Source organism: Trichogramma pretiosum, unplaced genomic scaffold (genome assembly GCF_000599845.2).
Source record: "Trichogramma pretiosum strain Unisexual culture from Peru unplaced genomic scaffold, Tpre_2.0 scaffold9, whole genome shotgun sequence".
Classification (NCBI taxonomy): Eukaryota; Metazoa; Arthropoda; class Insecta; order Hymenoptera; family Trichogrammatidae; genus Trichogramma; species Trichogramma pretiosum.
In genome coordinates, this window is record NW_019641697.1 from 2014482 (window position 1) to 2039652 (window position 25171).

The 25171-nt window shown below is 34.9% G+C and overlaps 1 protein-coding gene across 2 annotated transcripts; it reads left to right on the top strand.

The window, feature by feature from the left end:
• Positions 1-25171, top strand: LOC106651474 (protein tyrosine phosphatase type IVA 1). 2 transcript variants are annotated; one of them, XM_014369992.2, is made up of 7 exons: positions 1-199; positions 4850-4903; positions 7572-7679; positions 12812-12950; positions 13945-14076; positions 20094-20260; positions 24810-25171. In XM_014369992.2, the coding sequence occupies exons 4-7, from the start codon at positions 12834-12836 to the stop codon at positions 24919-24921; spliced, it is 528 nt and encodes a 175-aa protein (XP_014225478.1). In that variant the 5' UTR covers positions 1-199; positions 4850-4903; positions 7572-7679; positions 12812-12833; the 3' UTR covers positions 24922-25171. The 2 variants fall into 2 exon arrangements, with proteins under 2 accessions (XP_014225478.1, XP_023317954.1); XM_023462186.1 differs by lacking the exon at positions 4850-4903.

The window sequence follows — 25171 nt, forward strand, 5'->3', positions numbered from 1 at the left end:
TGATAGATATTTTGATGGAAATAGAATAGTCTTTTACGTTTAAATTTAGAATTTTAGTGTACATAAAATAAAATATAAATTGGTGTATAAATTTTCGAGCTCTGTGTGATTTACAATAAAATAAAATGTTTATAGTATCTCTGGATGAATCTAGAGCTCTAATATTGTAATTACATGATATAAAATATCTTAAAATAAGGTACTAAATTGAAAGCTTTTGATAACTATTTTTGTAAATAACAAACTATAATTACTTGCATAGAGCATGAATTTTTCAAATATTCCCTGCAACAAATCATTATAAATTGGTGGTTTATTAACTATAATAGTATCTGAGTACAAGGATGTTATTTTTTCTGCATGAAAAATATATCATTTTGTTTTGCTGTCATTTCCATTGATTAAATTTTGTGTTTTGCTTGATTTTTATAATTTTTGAAGTATGCATTTAGTGTTTACTTGAAAAAATGTGTTATCAATAAAATAATATCTTTACTGCAAATAATTTATATTTGTGCTTTTCAAAAATGATACTATCTAATCCAATAATAGATAAAAATATGTGACAAATAAATATGTTAGATTGAATTTTCTTAATTTTAGTACAATTTATGTACCTAGTTAATAGTTACCTGTGCTTGCACATTAATATAAATATTTAAAAAATAAAAAGAAATGACTGCTACAAAGTTAAGTAATTAGCACGGAAATTTTCTATCTATGCCAGATTGACTAGTAATTAAATCATTCATGCTATTTTTAAGAACTACATAATTGTGATAAAATTATTTGCAATAGATGATCATGTTGAAATATTAGTTTTAATTTTTTTTTGACTGGGTCAGTCCTATACAGTACAGTCAACAATTCAATAGTCAATTACTTAATAGCCATAAAATGACTGTAATCTTAATTGTTTATTATTAAAAGTTTATTTATAAAATGTATATAAATTATACTTGGATAGTTTATCAGAATTTCACACAAACTTATCATTCAGGTCCAACATAAAATGCATGTGAATTTTAAATTAAAAGATTAGGTAATTTATGAAGTTTGGTTGTGTACTTAATTTACATTAATTATATAAATAATTTCCAAATTACATTTTTCTTAATTCAAATGAGTATTGAATCATTAAGAGGAAAATTGCTAGTTTTCAGACATTAAAGGAACACTTGAAAAATCATGTAAAAAAGTTAAATGAGGTATATTTTACACAATAAAAAATATTACTAAATATTTTCACTTCATTTAAACAAATTGTGTAAAGCTTCCTATTGTTTATTATTATTTATATCAAGTGAAAAAAATGCATTAATTTTCATAAGAATTATCCTCGCAGAATTCATGAAAACCACGTGAATAGTGCATGGATTACATGTGTAATATGAGTAGACAGTTATTGAAAAAAATCTGCCAAGATTTCCTCCTGAAAAAGGATATGGGCGTGGAATCCATGAACTTTTCGCACGGAATCTGTTTGGATACTATCCAATGGATAGTCCTCGTGGAAACATTTTTTTTCAACTGGCGTAACAATCACAAAAATTACGAAAAAATTGAATTTATTGTAATAAACTGGTTTTAGTTTTCTTAAATGAAATCTTACATGACTTTTTCAGTAGGGATATAAATATATGTACAGAGCAATTTAAATTGAAAATATACAAATTTATTTACTTTTCAATTATCTTGGAATATCAGAATTTAAATTTTCCTCTTGATTCGAAAAATGTGATTAGTATAAATTCAAACAAAAATATGTAGAAGAGATATCAGGAATGGTGTACCGTTTTGACTGCAAGATATGTTCTGCAAAGCATGTTGGAAAACATTTCTTGCAGTGTTTCGTTTATAGCTGTTGGCCTCAAGATTAAGTTGTGTTGATTTGGTTGTCCCAACCGCAAGTTGCGTAGCAGCGGCAAAGAGAGGTTGAAAGAGACCCGAAGGAGAGTAACCGCGTGAAAGAAAAAGTTACAAAGTAAATGCCGAAATGCTGTGATCCACGGGTGATATCTACTGTCGTCGCACATTAAAAATAACGAGGTTCATGATATGTATTGAACCATTGTACAGACTAATTTCGGAAGTGTGACGCTGTACCTCGAATTGATACCTGCCAAGCAAAGCCTAAATGAAGGATTATTTTCTATTTAAACCGCGATTTCTAAATACTTTGGTACGTATTCTCTTAGAAAACTCTCAAAAAATTATTTTCATTATACCTAATCGAATAGAAGTATCGAAACGATGATTTCCTTATTCAATCTTAATTTAACAATGATGTGAGCAAGGATCTCGGTAGCTCAGATGGTTAGAGTACACGCCGGCTAGAGGCGATGTGTCGCCAGTACGACTCCGGCCCGTGCTCATATTTTTCGGTCGGTGTAAAATAATTAGATGCAATTCAGTGTAAAATAAAGATTGAATAAGGAAATAATTGTTCCGATGCTCCTATTCAAGTAGGTATAATAAAAATAATTTTTCGTGAGTTTTCTAAGAGAATAAGTATCAAAGTTTTAAGCAATCGCTGTTCAACCCAGGTGAAAATAGTATGTAAGATCTGACTCCAGATCTGGCATCAGATCTGGTATAAGATCTGACAAATATACACCAGATCTGACATCAGATCTGATACCAGATCTTGTATTCGATAATCGACATCAGAACTTATATCAGATCTGACATCAGATCTAATGTCAGATCTGAAGTGACTGTCATGCCTTCAATTATTTAAACAATAAGTTTATTAAGGCGGTAAACCACCCTAAAATTTTTCAAAAATCTAAAATTTTTTTTTTTTGCTTAAAGAGTCCTTTAACACCTCAAGAATATCCTGTAAAAATTTCAAATGTGGATCTAGTCTCTAATTGCTCGAATTTTGAATGTAGCGCGGGCCTCGTCATCCGTGCGCGCGCCGCTCAGTCGTTCACACCGCGTACTAAGCGCATCGAGAAAGCGGAAAATTCGTTGTCTGAAGCCGTCAAAGAGGCAAGAATAATGTCAAGAAGTACCAGGAAGAACAAAATGGACGAGGACTTCAATCAAAAAAGATCAAAAAAGATATTTCATATTTATCTTTCCTTTCTTCTACTCTAAACTTTAAACGCCTTTTTCTCGAATTCACCTTTTCAAAGTCGGGCGGTAAGATATCTCGAACAATTTTCATCCGATCGACTTGAAATTTTAACAGTCTATTCTTGACTACTTTCTCTACAGAAGTACCTGGGCGTTTTGTAAAATATTAATTTTTTTAAAAGTTATTAACAATTTTTTCGGGAATTTTTAGTGTTTTTTCATACTTTTTGTTAAAAATGACGCCATTTTGTAAAAAAACGATTAAAAAACAAAAGCTCAGGTACTTCTGTTGCTGTTCATGTATACTTTCGAAATTTTCGTGTCTAATGTTCATAACTTTTAAATTACGGGTAAAACGCTACCGCTCCCGAAGCACTCCAAAATAAAGACGACGCAGGGACTATGCTGCCAAGCTGCCATTTTGTTTATTATGGCCACTATAAATGTTGAAAAACATTGTTCAAATGTTGTATAAACAAGAGCTTTTTACCGAATTTGAATATCTAGTATAGTTTTTTTAATATCCGATCCCGAAAATGTCATGAATTTTTTGGTGTTCAGGGTGGTTTACCGCCTTAATAATTAAAATTTTATAATAAATCTTAATAATAAAAGTTGTTGAATCAATTTAAATTCACATTATCAGAAACCTAAATATTGTAGGAATTTTTCTTAAAGATATTATCGATGTGAATATTAAAATATAACTAAATTTGTTATACAATTTTTATTATTAATAAACTTATTGTTTAATTAATTAAAGGCAATACAGTCACTTCAGATCTGACATCAGATCTGATGTCAGATCTGATATAAGTTCTGATGTCGATTATCGAATACAAGATCTGGTATCAGATCTGGCGTACATTTATCAGATCTTATACCAGATCTGATGCCAGATCTGGAGTCAGATCTGACATACTATTTTCACCTGGGAAATAAAAAATGATCCTCCATTGAAGGATGCAGTTCCTTTAAAAATAGATTGTTTCTTATCAGACTAGCCCTTCTGAAAAGCGGACAAAAACACCTCTCAATAGCGGAAACCTCTGTTAACGGACACTTTTTTCGTACATTCAATCATTTTAACAGAAACTGCTCTAAGAAATATTCCGACAAATATACAAAAATTTCGAAAAAATCATTCAAAACATTCGCAATTTTATACGTTATTGATTATTAACACTTATTTTTATTTCATTGTGAAGTAATGAAAGCATAGTGACAATATTTTTAAGTTTATATCATTATTTTTATGTTCATTTTTTGTCCACCTTTCAATAACGGACAAATTCGTGTCCGCTAAAGAGAAGTTTTACTGTACGGGACGAAAATTGAATCAACTTTATAATAGATTTTCTCCGGGAAAATTTATTTTTTTTGGAAAACTGATGCCATTATAAGGAATAATCGATTTAAATCATCCAAATATGCACGAAATAGCATAGCCAGATGAAAAGTTACTCTAAATTAAAAATTTTCCCATATGAGTCCTCTATCTGATCGATCAAATCGGTCAGAAGGACTTACAACTAAGATACTATCAGTTTTGTAGTGATATTATAAAATAGAATCGAATCAAATCATAAATCTTATGTATATTTTTAAATCCTTTTGTCCCCATTTAGTGATAATAAAAATTTTTTTATACTTGACATAACTTATCTTTGACTTGCATAGTTATAGTAATAGTTTAAACATTTTTTAATAATCTTTTCAATCGACGAAAAAGGTTGAAATCATTATTTATAAATTTTAAATGTTTCAGAAATTGGATCTAATCAGACATGATTTAAATATTGAAAATAACATCACGATGAAGGTAAATTATTCATTGGAATTTTTAATTTATTTTTTTTTCTTTTCATTTGTGTACATGAAATTCTAATATTGGTTAACCAAAAATCTAAAAACTACTGTGTACAGTCGAGATTCTTTCCTTGCGTTCGAATCTTGTAATTATGAAGATGGAAAATGCAAGAAAATAAGTACACACAGTTTTAAGAGAAAAAATAAATAAAAAAAACCTTTCTTTATTGAATGTCGGATGTCGTATATGTGTGTTAGCTCTGAGTTAATGAACGACAGTGACGGCCGGCAACGACGCGCACGTGGAGTCCAGCGTGCGCTGCACGCGCCCTCTAGCACGATACCTTTCAGCAGCGACTACGTGTGGACGTGTCGATATAACGGCAATAAACAATAAAACCCGCAAAATACGTGCGTGCCGGCCGGTGGTTTGAATAAAATAAAAATCCGTCAATAATATTACGTGAATCGCCGTGTATCGCACCCACCGACGCGTTGTATAGCATTAAGTATTGCTAGCTGACTTCACGTGCATGCATATATTTTCAGGAAAACAATTTGTATGGTCCCGGTTGCAAAAAAATGCATATATATTATCCACGTGGATTAGCTATTCATGAGGATTAGACATGGATACCACGCAGATCGGACAACGATTCCGCGTGGATCACGCATAGATACCACGTGGATTATACATAGATTGACAAAAATTCTAAATCGGTGGTTCTCCAACCCTTTGAGGATTTTAGACTTGTTTCGCGAGTCGGCTCGAAGTACCCGCAAAGAGTTGGAGAACCTCCGACTTCCAGAGTTGGAGATCCAGGCGGAATCTTTGTTCGATCTGCGTGGTATCCATGTCTAATCCTTGTGTATAGCTAATCCACGCGGATATCCATGCAATTTTTTTACAAGTGGGCGTGAGCGATTTCATCAGTTCCTGGGTGAATTTCTATGACTCTTCCTAATTTCCACTGCATGCAAGGAGTATTTTTTTCGATGATTATCACTACGCTGTTGATCTTGAGCTCTACTGAGCTTGAATACGATTTTTGGCGTTTTTGTAATTTGCTCAAATATTCCACATACCATCGTTCCCAAAAATGTCGACAATATGTCATATTTTCTCAAGAAGCAAAATTGGTAACATCGTCACGAAATTGTTTCGAATTTAGCCAAACATGAAGCTGAACAATCTCTATGTGAATTGCCTTTGTTGACATACAAACAAAAACGCTTCCATATACGTTCAATCCAGTGCGATTTCTGAATTTTCTTTCCTTGATGTAAACTGGTCCCAAATCGTCTACGCCAGTGTTCTCAAAGGCGTAAACTTGTCGAACTATAGATGAAGGCAATCTTCCCATTTGAGCTTGTAATGGTACAGGATGTCGAATAGAAGTCACGCAATGATGAATAATTTTTCGCACTTGGTTTTTTCCATTAAGCAGCCAAAATCGATGACGAAGTTTACTAAATGTTGTTTGAATAACTGCATGATGCAGCCGATTGTAGTAATCTCTTATAATTAAATCTGTGACGGGATGATACGACGCCAAAAATATTGGATGTCCCTTATCCTCTTCTATTGTTGCGTTGTGCAATCGTCCATCTAAAGTTAGAAAATAAAACCCCGATTTAACCTAAAATTAAGCTTAAGTAAGAACTTTATTTGAGCCTGTAGCGCCCTTAAAATGACCTTGGAAAAAAGCGAAATACATGTTTCAACGTAAAATTTTTCGCTCTTTTTAAATTTGCAATGAAAAATAGGGGTTTCCAGTTGAAAAATTGATTATTGTGTCGCTGTAGTTTTGAGGTTATGTTCAAGGTCAAATCCAAAGTCACTATTGGATTCCGTATCAAAAAATATGTCGGCCATGAGGTTTTAGATTTTTTTCTCCGCATATTATGCCCGCTTTTGGGAGGTTTCCATACTTTTGTGACACCCTGTATAAAAGTAGTTCAAATTCAACTTATGTTTAGCTTGAGGTTGCATTGGTGGCCAATTGTGTATCGAACAAAATAAGACCTTATGGGTGTATTTTCTGTCGTTCTATAACTTTTTATCTTACAGCAAAAGCTTATTGTTGAAGGTTTCTAGAATTAAATCAGTCTATTTGACTGTTTGCAAGTATCTAAGTAGACAAGGTATTTTCAAATAAGGTATTGAAAAAGGCTGTTTTCCAAAAATAATTTCTTTTCATTTTTACAGCCTAATACTGTAAATAGAATATTATAAATAATTAAGCCCCCTTTGAGCCCAACTATATATCACTATGTGATAGATAAGAGACGTACTTAACTGAAAATATTGACGTAGCCAAAATGTACTACCTACGGTCCTAATCAAAGTAATGTCTAAATGACGGTCCGTGTGAGCTCCCAAAAATGGGAGTAGAAAAAAAATAAAAAAGATAACATGTGTGACTTGTGGGTTCGATTTTTCAGCAGGATTTTTGCGATGAAAAGGTAGGAATTTCAGTCAAATTATAGAACGAGAAAATTGAGTTTAAAAATTCCGCAAAAAGTTGATTTGGAAATTCTAATCAAATAGTCCTGTCCAAAACCGAGCTCAAAAGTCGTGATAAAAATGTAACTGGAATTCTACCAGGTAGTTCAGCTAACATGTTGAATAAGGTAACTTATTTATATTCGTGTTTTTAATACCTGTGATATTTTTACAGCTTGTGTATCAAAAACTATCAGAATTTTCAAAGATATTGATTGATAATGCACAGTACTGTCAGGCACAACACAAATAATCACATTGCAAACGGAAGTATCTGTTAGAGGTAAGTCATTCATTAATCTCATCATAAATGTGTCAGATAAATTTTACAGAAAAAATAACGTTTACATAAAGTGCATATAATTTTATGATTAAAAAATTGTCATTATATATATATATTATAGTTTTATGTCTGTTGAAAACTCAAGTATTGAGTTAAAAAGTATGAATCGAATATTTTATTTTTTTATTAAGTAAAATAAAGTACGTCAAACACAAAGTTACCTGTGGACCCAGAAACAATCTTTTCGAGAAAATCAAAACTTATTTTTCGATTTTCGGACTAGGGTTTTCGCTAGGTGCATCAGGTTGATATATATTCTCGAAGATGATTTCTTCGAGAAAGTCGAGGTTTCTTTCACTCGATTACTACATCAGGTTGACCACTCGATGCATCTGGTTGAACTCTGAACTCAAAAACGATCTCTTTAAGTAAGTCGACTGCTTTATGCACCAGGTTGGAACATATTATTGTCGATGATTTTTTAGAAGAAATGAAGGTTTTTTTCTTAAACCAACTTACACACTCGAAAAACTTGAAAGAAAACTGTACTTAAGGGGACACACTTGTATTTATGCCTATAACTGAAAAACATGAAAATTAAGGATTACTATTAAAATATTTTGTTTCTGATGTTAAAATATGTTTTTATAGGTCCTTTTACAACAAAAAAGATGTCTCTAGTTCCTCTTAATATTAAAAATCATCCATTATTCATGTATATTGTTATGTACCGGGGCGTCGATTGCTCGCTGGGGCCAATGCGCAAGTACGCAGACAACGTAGACGGAGTCGGTACGGTGGCGATGGTCCTGACCGGCCGTGGGAGTAGGTTCGATTCTTAATGAACACGTTGAAACGTGAAGAAGACACACGCGCACTCCTGGTGGTGGTGATGCGTGCGACGATGAAAAAAATGACCTCAAAGAGGTGGGCAAAGACGTCGGGGGAGATCACGTCGACGAAGTACAACGGGCTCGTTGCTACTCGTCGCGCACGTGCTCCGCTCGTTCGAACAGCAAGTCGGAGCTTGCAAGGACAGGTCGACGACCTGGGGGTCGTGAGACTCCGGTAACGCGACCCTTTCCTCTGGACGATCTTGCCCGTGCGAGAGTCAAAAGGACATCCGCCCAAGTTGATACCCGAACACGAGGTTGACCGAAGAGAGGGGAAGAGGGAGTATTGGCACTCGATCGTCAAAGCCTCAGACCAGGATATTCTCCCGTGTACGATGCTATGGTGATGAGCGACTGTGATACTCTCGTTCGAAGGACTATGTCCAGTAATTAGCTCAGAGGCTAAGTTTTCTTAACACTTCAGAGACTGAGTTCGCTAAGTAACTCAGAAACTAAGATCGCAAAATAACTCAGAGACTAAGTTCGCTAGGTAACTCAGAAGCTAAATTCGCCAATTACTCTCGAGGCTAAGTCCATTAACTAGCTCTGCGGCTGAATCCTTCACGGATATGCTCCTAACAAAGTTCAAGTCCAATAGAGGTTCGTCAATGTAATCGGTTCGCAAGTCAATTAGCAAGAGCTGTGATAGTGCTCGGGTGGTCGTTAAAGAATGAATGATACTGCAGCAAAGAACCGCGCTCAATATATACTTGTCAGAAAATCGGCGGCGCGAGGGAGGAGGGAAGGGATAGCCGCCGGTTCAGATAGCTTAAACGCACTGTGGCTGTAGGTTTCGAGAGAGTAAGGGAAGGAGAGCGCCAATGGTCGTGCAGTAGGCGGAACAACGACTGCGTCGGTGCCGCTGCGGAGTTCGGTTTGCGCGTCTGAACCTGCATCGGCAGTGCCGTTTTATCTATTAATGACCCTACGGTTCGTGCGAGCTTGCGGGGATACGCGGTCGTCGGTCGCGCTGGTGCTTGCGGTGCTCTTTCATCTGAGCGTCTGCGCGTCGGCGGTCCTCTTTCATCTACCTGCGCGTCCAAGCGTGGTCGAGACGGTTGGTTATGCTAGTGTTCTTTGACGTGTGCCGGTGGTGTGGTGCGCATCTACTCAAGTGGTATATTTCCACGTGCTTGCTCCCTACTATCTCGACTCTCGGTCTTTACCCACGGTCGGTAAGGCAGGTTGCGTGTGCGTATTCGAGGTCGTTGTTTCTCGCCCATGTGTCGTGCTGATGGGGCGGTCAGTACATTACAATATTGACTTGTGATTTCTAAGTCATTCACCGCATGATTTTGTATGCAATCTTTCACCAATCCTGATCCTTGGGGTCTCAAAAGTTTTGTAATAAAATTCTTTTCCACTTCAGTGTAACAGAATTTAAACAGAAGGCTTAGAAAATTTTTTTAATACTAAAGTACAAAAAAAAAGACAAAAATAGCTATTTTAATAACGCTTATTACTATATTTGGAGATTTGTAGATTAAAAAAATAACTAAATAAAAAATCTGCTACACTTGAGTGGAAAAGAATTTTATTACAAAACTTTTGAGACGCCAAGGATCAGGATTGGTCAAAGATTGCATTCAAAATCGTGCGGTCAATGGCTTAGAAATCACAAGTCAATATACATGAATAATGGATGATTTTTAACAATAAGAGGAAGTAGAAACATATTTTTTGTTGTGAAAGGACCTATAAAAACATATTTTAACGTCAGAAACAAAAAATTTTGATAGTAATACTTAATTTTAATGATTTTCATTTATAGGCATAAACACAGGTGTGTCCCCTCAAGGAAGTTTATTTTCAGAAATCAAGGTGTACTAATGTCTCGAAGCATTGCTCTTATGGCAATTAGAGGGTTACGTTCCGGGTGGACGAAAAAATTAACATAAAAGACTTTTCGCGAGAAAATAATAATTTTTTGGTATCGAATATAAAGTATTACAAACTGTTACGTGGGTGGAAGGTAGTAAATAAGATTAAGACAATGAATTAGACTTGAGTTGCTGAGAGGAGAGGGGCCGAAGTCCGGCGATGCGCTGCTCTTCAACGTAAAACTACTACTAATGATCCGTGCTCATTACTCCCATTAATGCACCTCATCACAAGTGGGGACCTTGGCGGTAAAACGAACACTATGTTATGAAAATCGCTCCTTGAAACGGCCACACCAACCGGTACTCGCATTGAATGACTCTTCTGCACAAGATTCACAAGTTTCCTTTACACGTCAATAGAAAGTTACCCAGGTGAAAATAGTATGTAAGATCTGGAGTCAGACCTTACATACTATTTTCATCTGGGTAAAGTTATGGTGCCATTTTAATAATAAAGATAAATATAAAATACTACAAACTCAACTGATTTTGAAAAAATATAATAACAACAAACAAACAAATGTCAACACCTTCAAGTCAACATGAACCTAACCGCAGATAACCAGATTTCGTACCGCAGATATTGAAAATTGGTCACAAAACATAAGACCGCAGATAACGAATCCGCAGATATCGAATGCGCAGATATCGGGGTTTAGCTGTAGCACGAAGTCATAAAATTGAGTAGAATACTTTTGCAATAGTGGATTTTTTCTGACATGACTATTAGGACCCTCACTGCGCTTAAGCTCTAAGCCATGCCGCATCATGTAGGGTAAAGGGGGTATTACTGCGCACGTTTCGAATCTCTGATTCTCAAGAAAATTTAACAAAAAATAAAATTGATTTTGACACCGGTAATTATTTTTATAACAGATGAGAGCTTCACTAATGCATAGAAAACATTTCTTTATGGCTTTGGGGTATAAAAGTTGTGAGAGATTTTGGGGTGAATGAATAAATAAAGTATTAATGCAATGGGTTAATAAAGAAATAAATATAAATCATATATTGTTTGGTTCAAGATAAGTCAATGTACAAGATGCTCGGGACGCCACAGCATGTAGAGCATGCAGACTCAACGATTATAATCTCGGGGACGCGAGTTCATGTCGATGGCGAAAGAATCCGATTAGCTGAGAAATGATTTTACTACGCGAATACCGATATGGCTCGAGAGATAGTTAATGTGTTTTGTGTACTTAAATTATCGCTGGCCAGCCTCTTCGGCGATGACGGTTCCAGATCCACCCGATGTTGGTTGGCATGGTGGCAGGATGGCAAGTGACACCTTGAGTTGGAGATCTTCTCCAGAGACACTACGAGTATGAGCGATGTGGGCTAGTCAAAGGCCTAATTGCGAGAGAGTGCCGAGTCCGAGGTGACTCTCCGAAGGCACGAATTCGAATGTGTTCTGCCGCTTGCGAATTACGTTCGTGCGCATGTGTCGTTATCGATAAATTAGGAGTATCGACGTATCGACTTGCCAAAGTGTCTTGGCTATGCCATGCTCTCTTGATGATCTTGTCTATGTGTGTGTGTGTGTGTGTGTGTGAATGTGTGTACGTTAGTCGCGATCTCTCGAGCCAGACGAGTATCGAAGGTATCGTTGTGTCGGGGAATATATGTGATATATTTCCCGTCACAAAGTATTTAAAAAATAATAAACTGTAAAAAACCTGATGCACCTATTACTGCGTGGGTGTATGATTTTCATCGCAGGCATGTTTCTATTACTGCGCACTGAATTTTACATGATTACTAAGTATTCACTAAGTAATAATCATTTTCGCCTACGGATAGGTAACCCTCACGCTATATGTGAAAAGCGTAATGACAATGAGATACCGCGCCGACCAAGCGAGTAGCATGTATTTCGAATAGGTACTTTAAGGCCAAGAAATAGTGCAGCTGAGCAGCAGAGCCGAGACCAAGATCAACAATGGGTATCACGAGTCAGCGGCATGATCGCGACACGACAATGCGACGGTATGCGAAAGTAGACCACCTGCCGTCATCTCGCGAGCGCTGGCAGACACGTGCTGGGCTTAATTTAGTAAATTCCTGTGACTCTTTAATTGAATAAATTTTGAGTAAAATATGCATTTCATGCCAAGTTCAGACGAAACTAACTGTTTCGTCCTTATTTCCAAAACGAAAAAGTTAATTTTTGCTGAAGTACAAAGAAAAGTCGGCTTCGCCTCGGCTGATAATTACACATAATAATGTATTATAATGGCACTGTAAATTCACATTAATGGCACATGTAATCTACTATTAAATATCATTCATAAAATTAAATGATTTATGAACAGTATTTTTTTTAGTGATTTCTAATCAATTGAACATTTTTTAGATTCACTTTTACTTTTGAGAAAATGAATAATTCAAGAGCAAAGGATATAAGACCAGCGCCAGCTGAAATTGAATTCAAAAACATGAAATTTCTCATCACTGATCGTCCCAATGATCAAACGATCCATTCGTTTATTCAAGTAAGTATGCTATAATTAATTTGAGCATTATATTATGTTTAAATACAGTATACATATATTGGTTAACAAACACTTTATAAGATAAAAAAAAGTTATTTTTAATTCATTATTACTTAAAATGTGAAAATAAGTGAATAGATTCTTGACATTTGTATTTTCGTAGATTTAATGTCATTATTTTACAAATAACTAAGCTACTTCAAAAATGTACATCGAAGAGGTCGTTTGACTCTGTTTGGGATATAGCTGAAATGATGTCTTTAGAAGAAAGGGTTTTTTTTTGATTTTTATGATTTTCACATAGTTTTCATACTTGTAGTGCTAAAAGTATTCATTAAGAGTTTGGTAAAATTATGCACTCAAAAGCAGTATTTCGGATTCCAAATAGATGTGTTTTCAAAGTATTTTAGCAATTTAATTCGATTTGCTCCTGCAATTGATGCAAATTTTAGGTACAAACGAGTCTTTCCAAAATCAGAAAATTAGTTCGCGCTAGCATAGAGCCTTATAAAGAAATTGACGCGATATTTCACTATTGTTCTCGTATTTTAGTAATAGTATTTAATTCGAAAGAGTGCGAGACGAATTATAATGTATTGCTGATGAGAGTTTTTGCGAAGCAACACTAAAAATTGCTTAAATAACCTTAAAATAAATTAATAAAAGTTTAAAACAGTTTTGTTAGTTATTAATCTTAACATTAATACATTGTTACATGCTCATGAATTGATCGTAAAAATTATATCTATTAAAAGATTTCGTCGAATAATAAACTCGTCTCGTTTTTGAGTGACAATTGATCTCAAGCTCTTCTTGTTTCGTGTATATTCAAAGTTCTTGGCAGTAGAATTTGTACATACCCATTACATTAGTAAAATTGTAGTTGCAGATTAAGCTTCAATGCAAAATTTACATAAAAACTTCATTATTCAATTGAATTTTCGTTCACTTTCAAATACTAAAAACACATTTTCTAATTATTAATTTTTTGTAGGAGTTGAAAAATCATAAGGTCAAGGAGGTCGTTCGAGTTTGTGAACCAACTTATGAAACTGGGGAACTCAAATCAGAAGGTATAAATGTGATTGATTTATTATTCGAAGATGGGACGTACCCTCCAAACGAGGTAAATATAACAAAGTCATAATTAATTAATGTAATAAATAAGCAGCATTCTTGATTAGATAAAATACCCGTATCTACCAAAATATCTAAATTGCATCGATTCTTGTACTGATTCCTCAAAGAGTTTTTCTGAAGTTATTGAAAAACAGTTGTTGCTATAACATTTAAAAGTCGTCGCCTCTGCGCCAAAACCGCCTTAATAAACTCGAGTGGCAAAAACTGGTGTTTATTTGAGCTCGGTGTCAAGAAGACGCCTTGTTGAATCTTTTGCACTTCGAATTTTAATTTAATCTCTCTTGTAGCTCAAAATGTTGTAGGCACATATGCTTTTAGATTTCACTTCGTGAAAATGTTGTAACGAATATAGTATTCGTTACTCTCTCTCCCGCTTATAAGGCAAAACAGCCTATACATTATATTACATAATATTTAACAGGTCCGCAAGACTAAATGTAGCTTGCCGTACGATGAGCCGCAACGGGATGCGCGCGCGCCGATGATGAGGGAGAGGGAGACACGAGGCCCGCTGCCTGTCGGTCCAGGAGAGAGCACTGATTGTTATTTCGGCTATTAACGCGTGCACACCTTGAAAATTACATTGGCCTCACGAACTAAAATTATTACTGCGAGTGCCTTCAGCCTCCTTTCATTCCGAAGTGGGATTGTTAAACAATTGTGCATTTGGAAGCCTAGCGAATCCGCCTTGAAGGACGCAGGCCCGCAGCCGAAATAACTCTCGACTTACAGCTGGTGAGTATCTGTTCGTCGAACAGCCGATCGTTATCTCTCTCTCCCTCGAGCGCCAGCCCGTCCACGTTTCGGTTTGACGGAAGCAGCGGACCATGGTGTAAAGGGCTAAGCGGCCCAATTCTCTCTTATAATCCAAATTATTAACTATCTGGAATAAATCCATCCACTTTACTTTCAAACAAGATACTGCCTTGATCATTTCCGCCTAGCCAACCACTTGCCCTAGTGTGTGTGAATGCGACTACTTTTTGTGATTGTGAATGCGTGGCCTCACCACGAACCTCCACTTCCCCACGAATCATAGTATTACAATGTATAATTTTGTGAAATTTGACCTTGTCATCGGAAAGCTGGTATTTTTCATGGAACTTCATGTCATATATTAAAAAAAAAAAAAAAAAAAAAAAACAGTGGTTATGTTGTTGCTACTGCTATACTGCTATTGAACAACGCCTCTTCTTGCCGCTGGGCGCGAATAAGACACGTTTGTGCCGTTGAAGTTTAGGCGACTTTGGCGCTGGGGCAATGAAATAGTTGCTTATTCTTACGAATTGTCATCTGTGATAGTTCAACACAAGTTCCATTAATTAGAGCTGTTGAAGATAAACAGGCTATACAATGCACGATTTCATATTTTCATATATACCGCGCTGAATCATCCTATTCACTAATATTCAAACGTATCAACATTTATTATTAACCCATGTCTGATTATGTGTTAGTCCTTTTCCTATTTCAATAAGAGCAGTAATATACTATAAATCTATCGAGTTAACTAGTTTCAATGCTCAGATATTCAAGGGTCATAAGATGATTATAGGTCCTATAACAGAATATGTAGCAAAAGAAAATTGTTCAGAAGCAATCATGATTATGGATATTCGTATGATAGCTTAAATTAGATGTTTTGCCATCATATGACTATTGACAGGCAAAATCTTGGTTTATTGTATAAGGAATAGAAAGTATAGAACATGTGAAATGGAAATATGTACAGGATCAAAATAAGCATGATTGTATTTTGAATTTTTATGGCAGTGTTAAAGCCATGGAAGCGGATGGTGCTGTTGAGCTGGTTGTAAACAGCGAAATTCTAAAAATAGCAAACATTCAAAAATGGGTTTTCGATGGCGATAATGATGTGATAGCAGTTCACTATCTGCTATTCAAAAAACAATCGATTATGATATCACAAAACAAGCTGACATGAATCATTCTAGAAATTTGATTGAAAATAATGATACGCAACCGCGAATTGATCGTAAATGCGCTAGTGGGAAAAATTTTGATTTTTTTCAATGCTGATCTTATTGATCAAACAACTTTGACCAATTATGAAACGAATAGCAGATAATCGTTGATCAATCAAGTTATTAAATTCACTCATTTTTAATAAAAAATTATTGACTTTTTAAAAAAAAGTCATACAATACACAGTATTTAAATTTGTTCAAAGAATACGTGTGAATTTTTTCAGAATTTTTTTAGAATTTTTCCAGAATTTTTTTGGAACACTTTGGATTTTTGCGACAGGTCTCAGAAATTCTGAAAAATATTCACGCGTACTCTCTAAACGATTTCAAATACTGTTTTGCCCTCAAAATTGTCTTTTTTAGTTGATATTTAGAGCATGTGAAATAGTTTTCGGGTAAAAAATAAGTGAATTTCTACATCGCTGCTCGGTATAAATCTGCCATTTTAGAAATACAAGGGCTGGATGGAAATCGCACCAATGCGTTTCTTGAAGGTTTAGAGAAAAAGTGCATGAACCTTTTCTAGGATTTTTTTACAATGGAAAATTCATGCGCAAAATTGCACTTTTGCGAGTTAGTTGCGAGAAAATATAAAACATTAAATGAACCAGTCAATTTGACCCATGCGTAGCCACCAAGTAAATATTTTTAAATCATCGTTCTTCAGTTTTTCCACAATAATTGACCAGCGAAGAATCGGCAATCAGTAATATATCCGCTGCATGAAAGGATCCAGTGCCCACCTCTTGAAAAATTCCCTCCATATGTACAGATGTATAGCACAAGCATGTGCTGCCTGAAGAGAGTCATACACCAATTCACTCTTCTTTGGTATTTTTGTCAATGTTGTGTTGAAAATGTAGACTGACATTAAACTGTGATTGACAAAAATGCCAGAGAGAATTGAATTAGTGTATGACTCCCTTTACAGGAAACTGCCATGATCTGGGAAAGTATGTGAAGTTGTGATAGTCTGTACATGTGAGTAGTTTCTTCACCTCTTCGGGTAGGAGCTGGATCAGGTCGTAAAGCGACAGATCCGACTTTGCTATTATTTTTTTCGCTTTGCTCACAAAATCCTTATCATCATACCAATTATTGTCAATATCCGTCGACTTCTCTAACAATTTGATTCCGTTGAATAATTTCACGATTTGTGTGGCGTCGCTTCGGTTTAATTCATGTCCTCATTTCTTGAGTTGTTAACGACGACCAGAGCTCCAGAATTTAGAATCAATTTTTTTAATTTAGGAAAAAGTCTATTGAACCACGTCACGAATGCCTCGCCAGAAAGGCTCTTGGTGGGAAAAACGAAGCTGGAAAGGTCAGCGCCACGATTCAAGAGTACATCAACCACATGTAGCAAAATATTTGTTACAGCTAATTGCAACGGTGTAAGACCAAACTTATTTCGTGCATCGACCTGCACCATCCTGTGGATGTTGTGGAGGATCTCGAAGAATTTCTCCACGAAGTCATGAATGTCAAGTGGCAAGTTATTAGAGATAAGCTGTCTTCTCTTGCAAATAATGTGCAGTGTGTCAGTAGAAATTCAGTAATTAATAGTTTGCAGGCAAAAGCCAAATGTAGCGGTGTGTTACCCAACTTGTCGCGGGCGTCGATATGTAACGCATGATAAATGTCGTCACTGATCTCAAATAATATCTTCGCTATATTATCATCGAACTTTTCGTAGCGTATAGTGTGCAAAGGTGTCGATTCGTCCTTATTGGCCAAATTCGGGTTACGTCAGTTCTCAAAAGCAGTTTCATCACCTCCTTATTTTTGTTCCTCACAGTCAAGTGTAGCGACGAGACACCCGTTCTTTCCACAAGGAGATTGGGATCCTGTCAAAGCTCGAGAAATTTTATGACAATATCGTCGAGGCGACGTGGAAATGCGTTAATCCATCTTCGTCGGTGTAGTTCACGTCGAACTGATTATAAATTTCGAATATAGTATCTAGACGGCTGCACCCGTGTCTAGCCGCATAATGTACTAGTGCAGTGCGACATAACGATGGCTTACCGTCTTCATCGATATTGGGCTCATCTTTTTAGCCGGTGTTATCTGCTACAAACTCGATGAAGTGCTGCCCTCCATAATAATTTTCGTTTTATATAATTATATTCGTCTTCGTACATTGTGGACTCCGTAATTTGGAAGTTGGCTTGCCCCGTCTAGGCGATTTGGAAGTTGGCGCTTCCAATTTTCCAAGAGATGTAGTTTACTCAGAAATTCACGTCGCTCTTCTCTGATCTCCAAATTTACCTCTGCTCTTAAAGTTTTCGATAAAGTAAAACAATCTTGATATTTTTGGGTCATCGTTTGCCACACTCACAATTGAACTTGAGGTGATCAAACTCATAGGTCACTTTCAATCAGTAGATTCATGAAGGAGGTCACAAAAAAAAACGTAAAATGAAAAAAAAATTGTGCATAAGTGTTTGTGCAGGGTGACTTAAGGGTCAGATCGGCACGCCCGAGGTTGTGACCGTAACCATTGATGTTCTGAAGAAGTGTACGCGACCCTGGTGCTGTAACTCAATCCGTACGCTCTGAATGTTACGACAACTGAGATGCACTTTATAAAAACGTAAAACGTCAGAAAACGGAAAAGAAGAAAAAATTCAACACGTAAAGTATACGAAAATAGCTCACGGAAACAGCTGTATCTCACTGAATGATCAAATTTTTGAAGTTTCAAAAAATGCAATAAAAAGGGGATTAAAAATCCTACTCGAAAATAAAATAAGACCCCGTAGCGTGAATAGCACAGCAGTGAGAGATCGGCTCAACTGCAGGAAGTGATTTTTGCGTGACTAGTTAAAACATTACAATTTTATACAAAGTTCAATTGTCACACGGAGTATTTGGATGGTGCTATCACTTTGTCTGAGGTAGCGACCATAGACATTATTGCAACAAACAAATAGAGCCCTCCAGGAACTTGAGAAGGTTATTGGTTTAACTTGAATGTTACGATACATAGACATACAATTTAATTTGAATTTTTTAAGTTCAGGGGACTTTCGGTCTATTTTTTTTAATATGAAATAAAAAATATTTTAAGTTGTATTCGTCCCCGTAAAGTGTACTGTCCATATGTGCCTTACACGATTCATAGCAAAGCTTTCAAAAAATAGAGGATTCAATGCGTGTACTTTTTTTTTTTTTTTTTATATTAAAGTGTTTGTGACCTCGTGCGAGGTATAAACACTATGTATACTTTATTAATGCGTGTACAATGGGGGTGCTCATATTGCGAGCTCTGAGTGTACTGCTCGTCGTAGCGCAGCGCGTATGCTTTTGCCTTTACAGATATCTGACTAAGTCCGATCCAAATTTTTCTATTACCCACGTTCCAATGGTAAATGAGAGAGTACAGTCTCATCTCCAAGAAGGTATAAAGTCTGAGAACATAGTCAGGCTCTTGCTGTAGAACGAGGAGAAGTGGAAGGCCGTTTCTTTCTTGCCTTCCTCCTCGGTCATAACAAAACTAAAATCTTAAGAGATGATTAGAAAAAAATAACAATGCAGACGTTGAAATATAAGAGAACACTCGGGAAATGCTGCTGCACCTGCTCCCCTCCCCATAATATAATGTAGAACGGCAGGCCCGTGGAGAACAAACAGAGGCATTAGAAGAGGATGGTGGTTATTCGCAGATAAACTGAAAATCACACCAAATTGGAAAGTTTTCTTGGAGTATCGATAAAAAACACATAGTTCGATGCTTTGATAGTCTCTCGTTGATAAGAAAATGAATTATTTGGCTTTATCATGAAAATTATAAAAAAGCAGTCAAATGTTTGAAAACAAAAAGTAGATTAGACAAAGTATAATATCGTATAGAAAGAATCATTATCAATATGCATAAAATTGTGAAAAATAATTTATTGCTTTTTGTGTATAATCAATTTTTTATCAACTAAACTTTACATAAATAAGATCCTTAAAAATTTTTAAGTGTCATGTTGACCATTTTTTAAATAGTTTCTTTTAATACTTTTAGGTGATTGATGACTGGTTTGAACTTATAAAAACACGTTTTCAAAAGTCTCTTGATGGATGCATTGCTGTACACTGTGTTGCTGGTCTTGGTAGAGCACCTGTCTTAGTCGCTTTAGCATTAATCGAACTTGGACTAAAATATGAAGACGCTGTTGCCTTAATAAGAGAGTAAGATTTAGTATTTTAACTCATTAGCTTTATAAACAAGAAATCAGTTAAGAAAATTTTTGTTAGTGTGATCCAATCCTTTTTTAAAATTTGAAAATTATGATTTTCAATAGAAATATGTGAGGGGAAAAGAGAGTGCTACTTTTATTCTATTAATATGAAAACCTCAACAGTTATTTAGCAATTAAATTTGTATTCTTTTCAATTAATTTTCATTATAGGGTTCTAAAAATTTTGTTTATTTTTAAAGAGTGAATTGGTAACACTATATTGACACTGAAAGTTCGAGTTTCGCCAACCGTTATAGTATATTAATATCCTAGGCTGGAAAAAACTTGAAAGTTCCCGGATACGTGTAACTAGCCGCTGTGCCTAATTCAAGATTTATAAATACGAATACTCGAAATTTTTTTCCGCTGTCTAATTTGGTATGCTAAAGAATGAATCCGAATTTTATTTGCTTTCCGAATCTTAATACCGTATGCGAAACACTGTCCAGCTTTGACAAAGATTCTACTTTAAACTTGTTTACAGGATTCTTAAAAAGCTTCTTAGTGATTGGAAAATGTTCCAAAATGTTATATAAAAAAATCCACCGTGATTCAACCTCCTTAGAAACAAGAAAAGTTCATAAAAAACTAGGTTTTTCAGTACTTTGTATGCTGTCAAATTGTTCCTATTGATTTCCCCATTATGCCATTATGCATTGAGGTTAGTTTAAGATTCAGAAATAGTAAGTTTTCAAACGTGCTTCGCGCGCGTCAATTTTTTCATTCGTGTTTTGAGGTTACTTAAGTACTAACTGTCTTGTGACAGTTAGCAGCGCAGATACTCGTATCGAGTCGGCTCTGTCGGGCGTCGTCTTCAGTGAAGGCCAATCAGAGGTCGTTTTACGCGGCTTCACTTTCCGGCTGTTCTCTTTTTTATAAAGTAATATAACTGTCTTGTGACAGTTAGCAGCGCAGATACTCGTATCGAGTCGGCTCGCGTCGGGCGTCGTCTTCAGTGAAGGCCTATCAGAGGTCGTTTTACGCGGCTTCACTTTCCGGCTGTTCTCTTTTTTATAAGTAGAGAGAGAAGATAGAGAAATAGCTATACCAATATGGCGGCGTACCACCGGAGATTAACATGCCATTGATACAAATAATCTCGATTAAACGTATTCTCGTCGTATTAATGGTCCGCGAGTGGACTGTGACAACTTAAATTCATGTAAAATTCAACAAAAAATCCGAATATCGAATTATTTTTCACCTAAGCCTCCGTAAAAACCGTGAAAATGGAAAATTAAAGTGTTTTTTGCTCATATCTCGCGATCTAAGCAAGATACGGGAAAAATAATTACACCATTCGATTCCTTGCCAAATTTTACATCGACAAGCACTAACATTCCCAAAAATTCTGAAAAAATTCAAGCAGATTATTTGAAAAATTTTAAAACTTTTGATCGTCCCATTTTTTCGTTTAACCCATTAACGACCAAACTGCTTGATTTTTTTGTTGGTTTTCGCAGCGATTTTTTTTGTAGTTTGAGGCCTCCAAAAAGCTTCGTATGGACCTATTTCGATGTAAAATTTAATCCTTTCAACAACTGAGCTCAAAATTTCGATTCTTTGCATAATAAAAAAGTTATGGCTACTTATACGAAAAAAAAGCGTAAAATTTTTTGCAAAAAATCAAGTTTTGGATTTTTTTTCACCGTTTTACTGTTAGGGAATCACGATATAAATATGATCAGGAGTGATCACGACTATCAAAATATCTCGGAATTTTTATGGAATTTTCGAACCACTACTTCAAACAAAAAATAACTTATATTCATATAAAACATAACTCATTTTTACTCGAAAACTACTGAATGTAGAGAAAAAGTGCGAAAAACAAAAGTTTGAAAAGAAGTTCAAAAATTCCATAAAAATTCTCTGAGATACTGTGTTATTCGTGATCACCCCTGATCATATTTATATCGTGATTCCCTATCGGTAACATGGTGAAAAAAAATCAAAAACTTGATTTTTTGCAAAAAATTTTACGTTTTTTTTCGTATAAGTAGCCATTACTTTTTTATTACGCAAAGAATCGAAATTTTGAGCTCAGTTTCTGAAAGGGCATTAAATTTTACATCGAAATGGGTCCATTCAAAACTTTTTGGAGGCCTCAAACTACAAAAAAAATCGCTGCGAAAACCAACAAAAAAATCGAGCATTTTGGTCGTTAATGGGTTAAGTACTTCTATTTCGATATAGAAAATAACAAAGATTTTTTTATAATGTGGAAAATCCTCTACGAAATGGGCCCTAAGGCCCATTGGATCAAACTAAGCACAGGGAGCTTCAGTATTGGGTACCAAGAGACTGCAAACAAATTTTGAAGCAAATCCATGACCCAAACCTGAAAAGCTCTTCTTGTAAGTAAAAAGTAAGTAAATTTCAAAGTGTCATATCTCAGTCAATAAAGATCGGATCAGAATTTTAAAAATACCATTTAAAAGGTCTTTACAAGCACTTTACAACTATATAAATTATATTAGAATCCAATTATTTATTCACCAATAGTTTTTAACAAATAAACAATCGAAAAAATCAGTTTTTGTCGTCATTGATATTTCATTCGCCATTTTAGTAGGTCTTGTAGAATCATTCGGAGCCCATGAATTTATAGGTTTTGATTAGACCTTCAAGTCTGTGAAACTTAAATTCTTCTACGTGCATTTTTAACGAAGGTACGGTGGTTTAACTTTAGAGAAATAATTGATATCATTTTCCCACTTTTTTTTCATTCATACGTGCACGGCTTCGTAAATAAAACGGAAAAAATCTTATGTACAAAAATGTTTGTTTTTGTATGTAGAATATGAAGTAAAATGTATGGATTAGATTTTTAGAATATTCATGGTTCTGATTCATCAAAATTTTAGAATTTCAAAAAATATCAGGTCCCTGTAAACGCTCGTATCTTCGTGAAAAATGCACGTAGGACAATTTAAGGAGGCTCGATCGGTGTAAGGTTATGTACAATTGAATGCTCTGTGCATGTATTGCGCAACGCACAATGCATGACGCTATGTGCGACGCCCGCACTTTTGACATATGAAATAATCACAGAAAACAAGATGGCGGCTAAATTCAAATTAAATATAACAACTCATTAGAACAATTTTTTTCTAATATTTTTCTAATAGAATAATTTTAATAATGATAAAAAATTTAGGAATATGCAAAGCGAAATAAAATATAACTATTAAAATACATTGATTATTGCTGTTACAATGTAACTATGTATACATTTATTATACATTGATTATTATTTATAAAAAATATTTACGAGCTGCTATTTTATAAATGATCTGAATTACCGTCATTACGCTTGCGTCATGTGACATGTCGCAGCGTACAGTTCAGTTCAACCGTTTAACGTAACGTTTCAACCCTTCATATCTTTCGAAAATGCTCGGCGACCCCCATTGATAATTATATCATTGGAAAACTTATAAAATTTACTTTCAATGATATAAATTTCAAAAAGATGGTAAATGTTTGAAGCTTAGGGTGAACGAAAGACTGCGATTCCCCATAACAGCCCATGTTAAATGTGCTAAACTTTGAATGTGATTATCTCTCGCATTTGTTCGGCAACCCATAATTTTTTTTACCAATAAATTTTTTACCATAATAACTATCATGTGTTAAAATTTCACGAGGATGGTAAATGAATTACGTTTTCGATCGAGCCTCCTAAAATGAATAGATTTGAAGGTCTTATCAAAACCCACAGATTGATGGGCTCCGAATGTTTCTACAAGACCTACTAAAATGGCAAGTGAAATATCAATGACGACAAAAACTGATTTTTTCGATTCTTCATTTGTTGAAAACAATTGGTGAATAAATGATTGGAATCTCACATAATTTATATAGTTGTAAAGTGCTTGTAAAGATCTTTTAAACGGTATTTTTAAAATCTTGCTCCGATCTTTATTGACCGAGATATGACACTTTGAAGTTTATCCACTACTTACTTGGTTACGGCAAAAGTGATTGCAGGGCAGTGTATGTGGGATGGAATCAAAAAAATTTATTTGACTACAAAAATGTCACAAAAACGTTTTGAATATTAATTGTATAAATCTTTAATTTTATTTCGCAGGTTTTAATTAAATAATTAATGATGAGTTTTCTTATGGCTTTTAACATCTTTCGTAATTGAAAGCAATATATAGTAGAATCCATTTATTATGTCCACTGTTAATATTGCTAACCATTTAATATGGCCAAAAACCTCGGTTACAGTCTCATCCTACGTAAATGCATATAAAATAAGCCGGTTACTATAAACATTCTGCCGGTTAATGTGTCCGAAACCCTTGGTCTCGGCGTGGCCATAATGAGCGGATTTTGCTTATTTAATAATTTTAATGTTCAGAAGCTTAGTAGATTGCTTAAAGAAGAGATTGAAGATTGATTGAGATGAAATTCATATAGTTTTAATTCATATTCAATTAAATTTGAAAAAAAAATTTCAAAACATATAATATCTCTAATTTTTTCAGGAAAAGGCGAGGAGCAATTAATGCAAAACAACTGGCTTATTTAGAAAAATATCGCCCAAAATCACGTCTCAAATTCAAAAATGGACAAAAAAATTCTTGTAATTTACAATAAACAATCTGAATGTTTTTTGACGTTCAATAGTTTCATTTTAATGTTTTTATTCATACTAATGAATATTGATATAAGATGTTTAATTAAACGCATATTTACATGATTCTTGTTGTCTATAGATACCTGGTTAATTCTCTTACTATTAATGTGTTTGTTTTCATTTACACCTTTACATTATTGGGTGTTTTTGTAATAAAATATCCTAAAAAATAACATATATTCAAAAGTACTTCAAGTCTACAAAAGACAA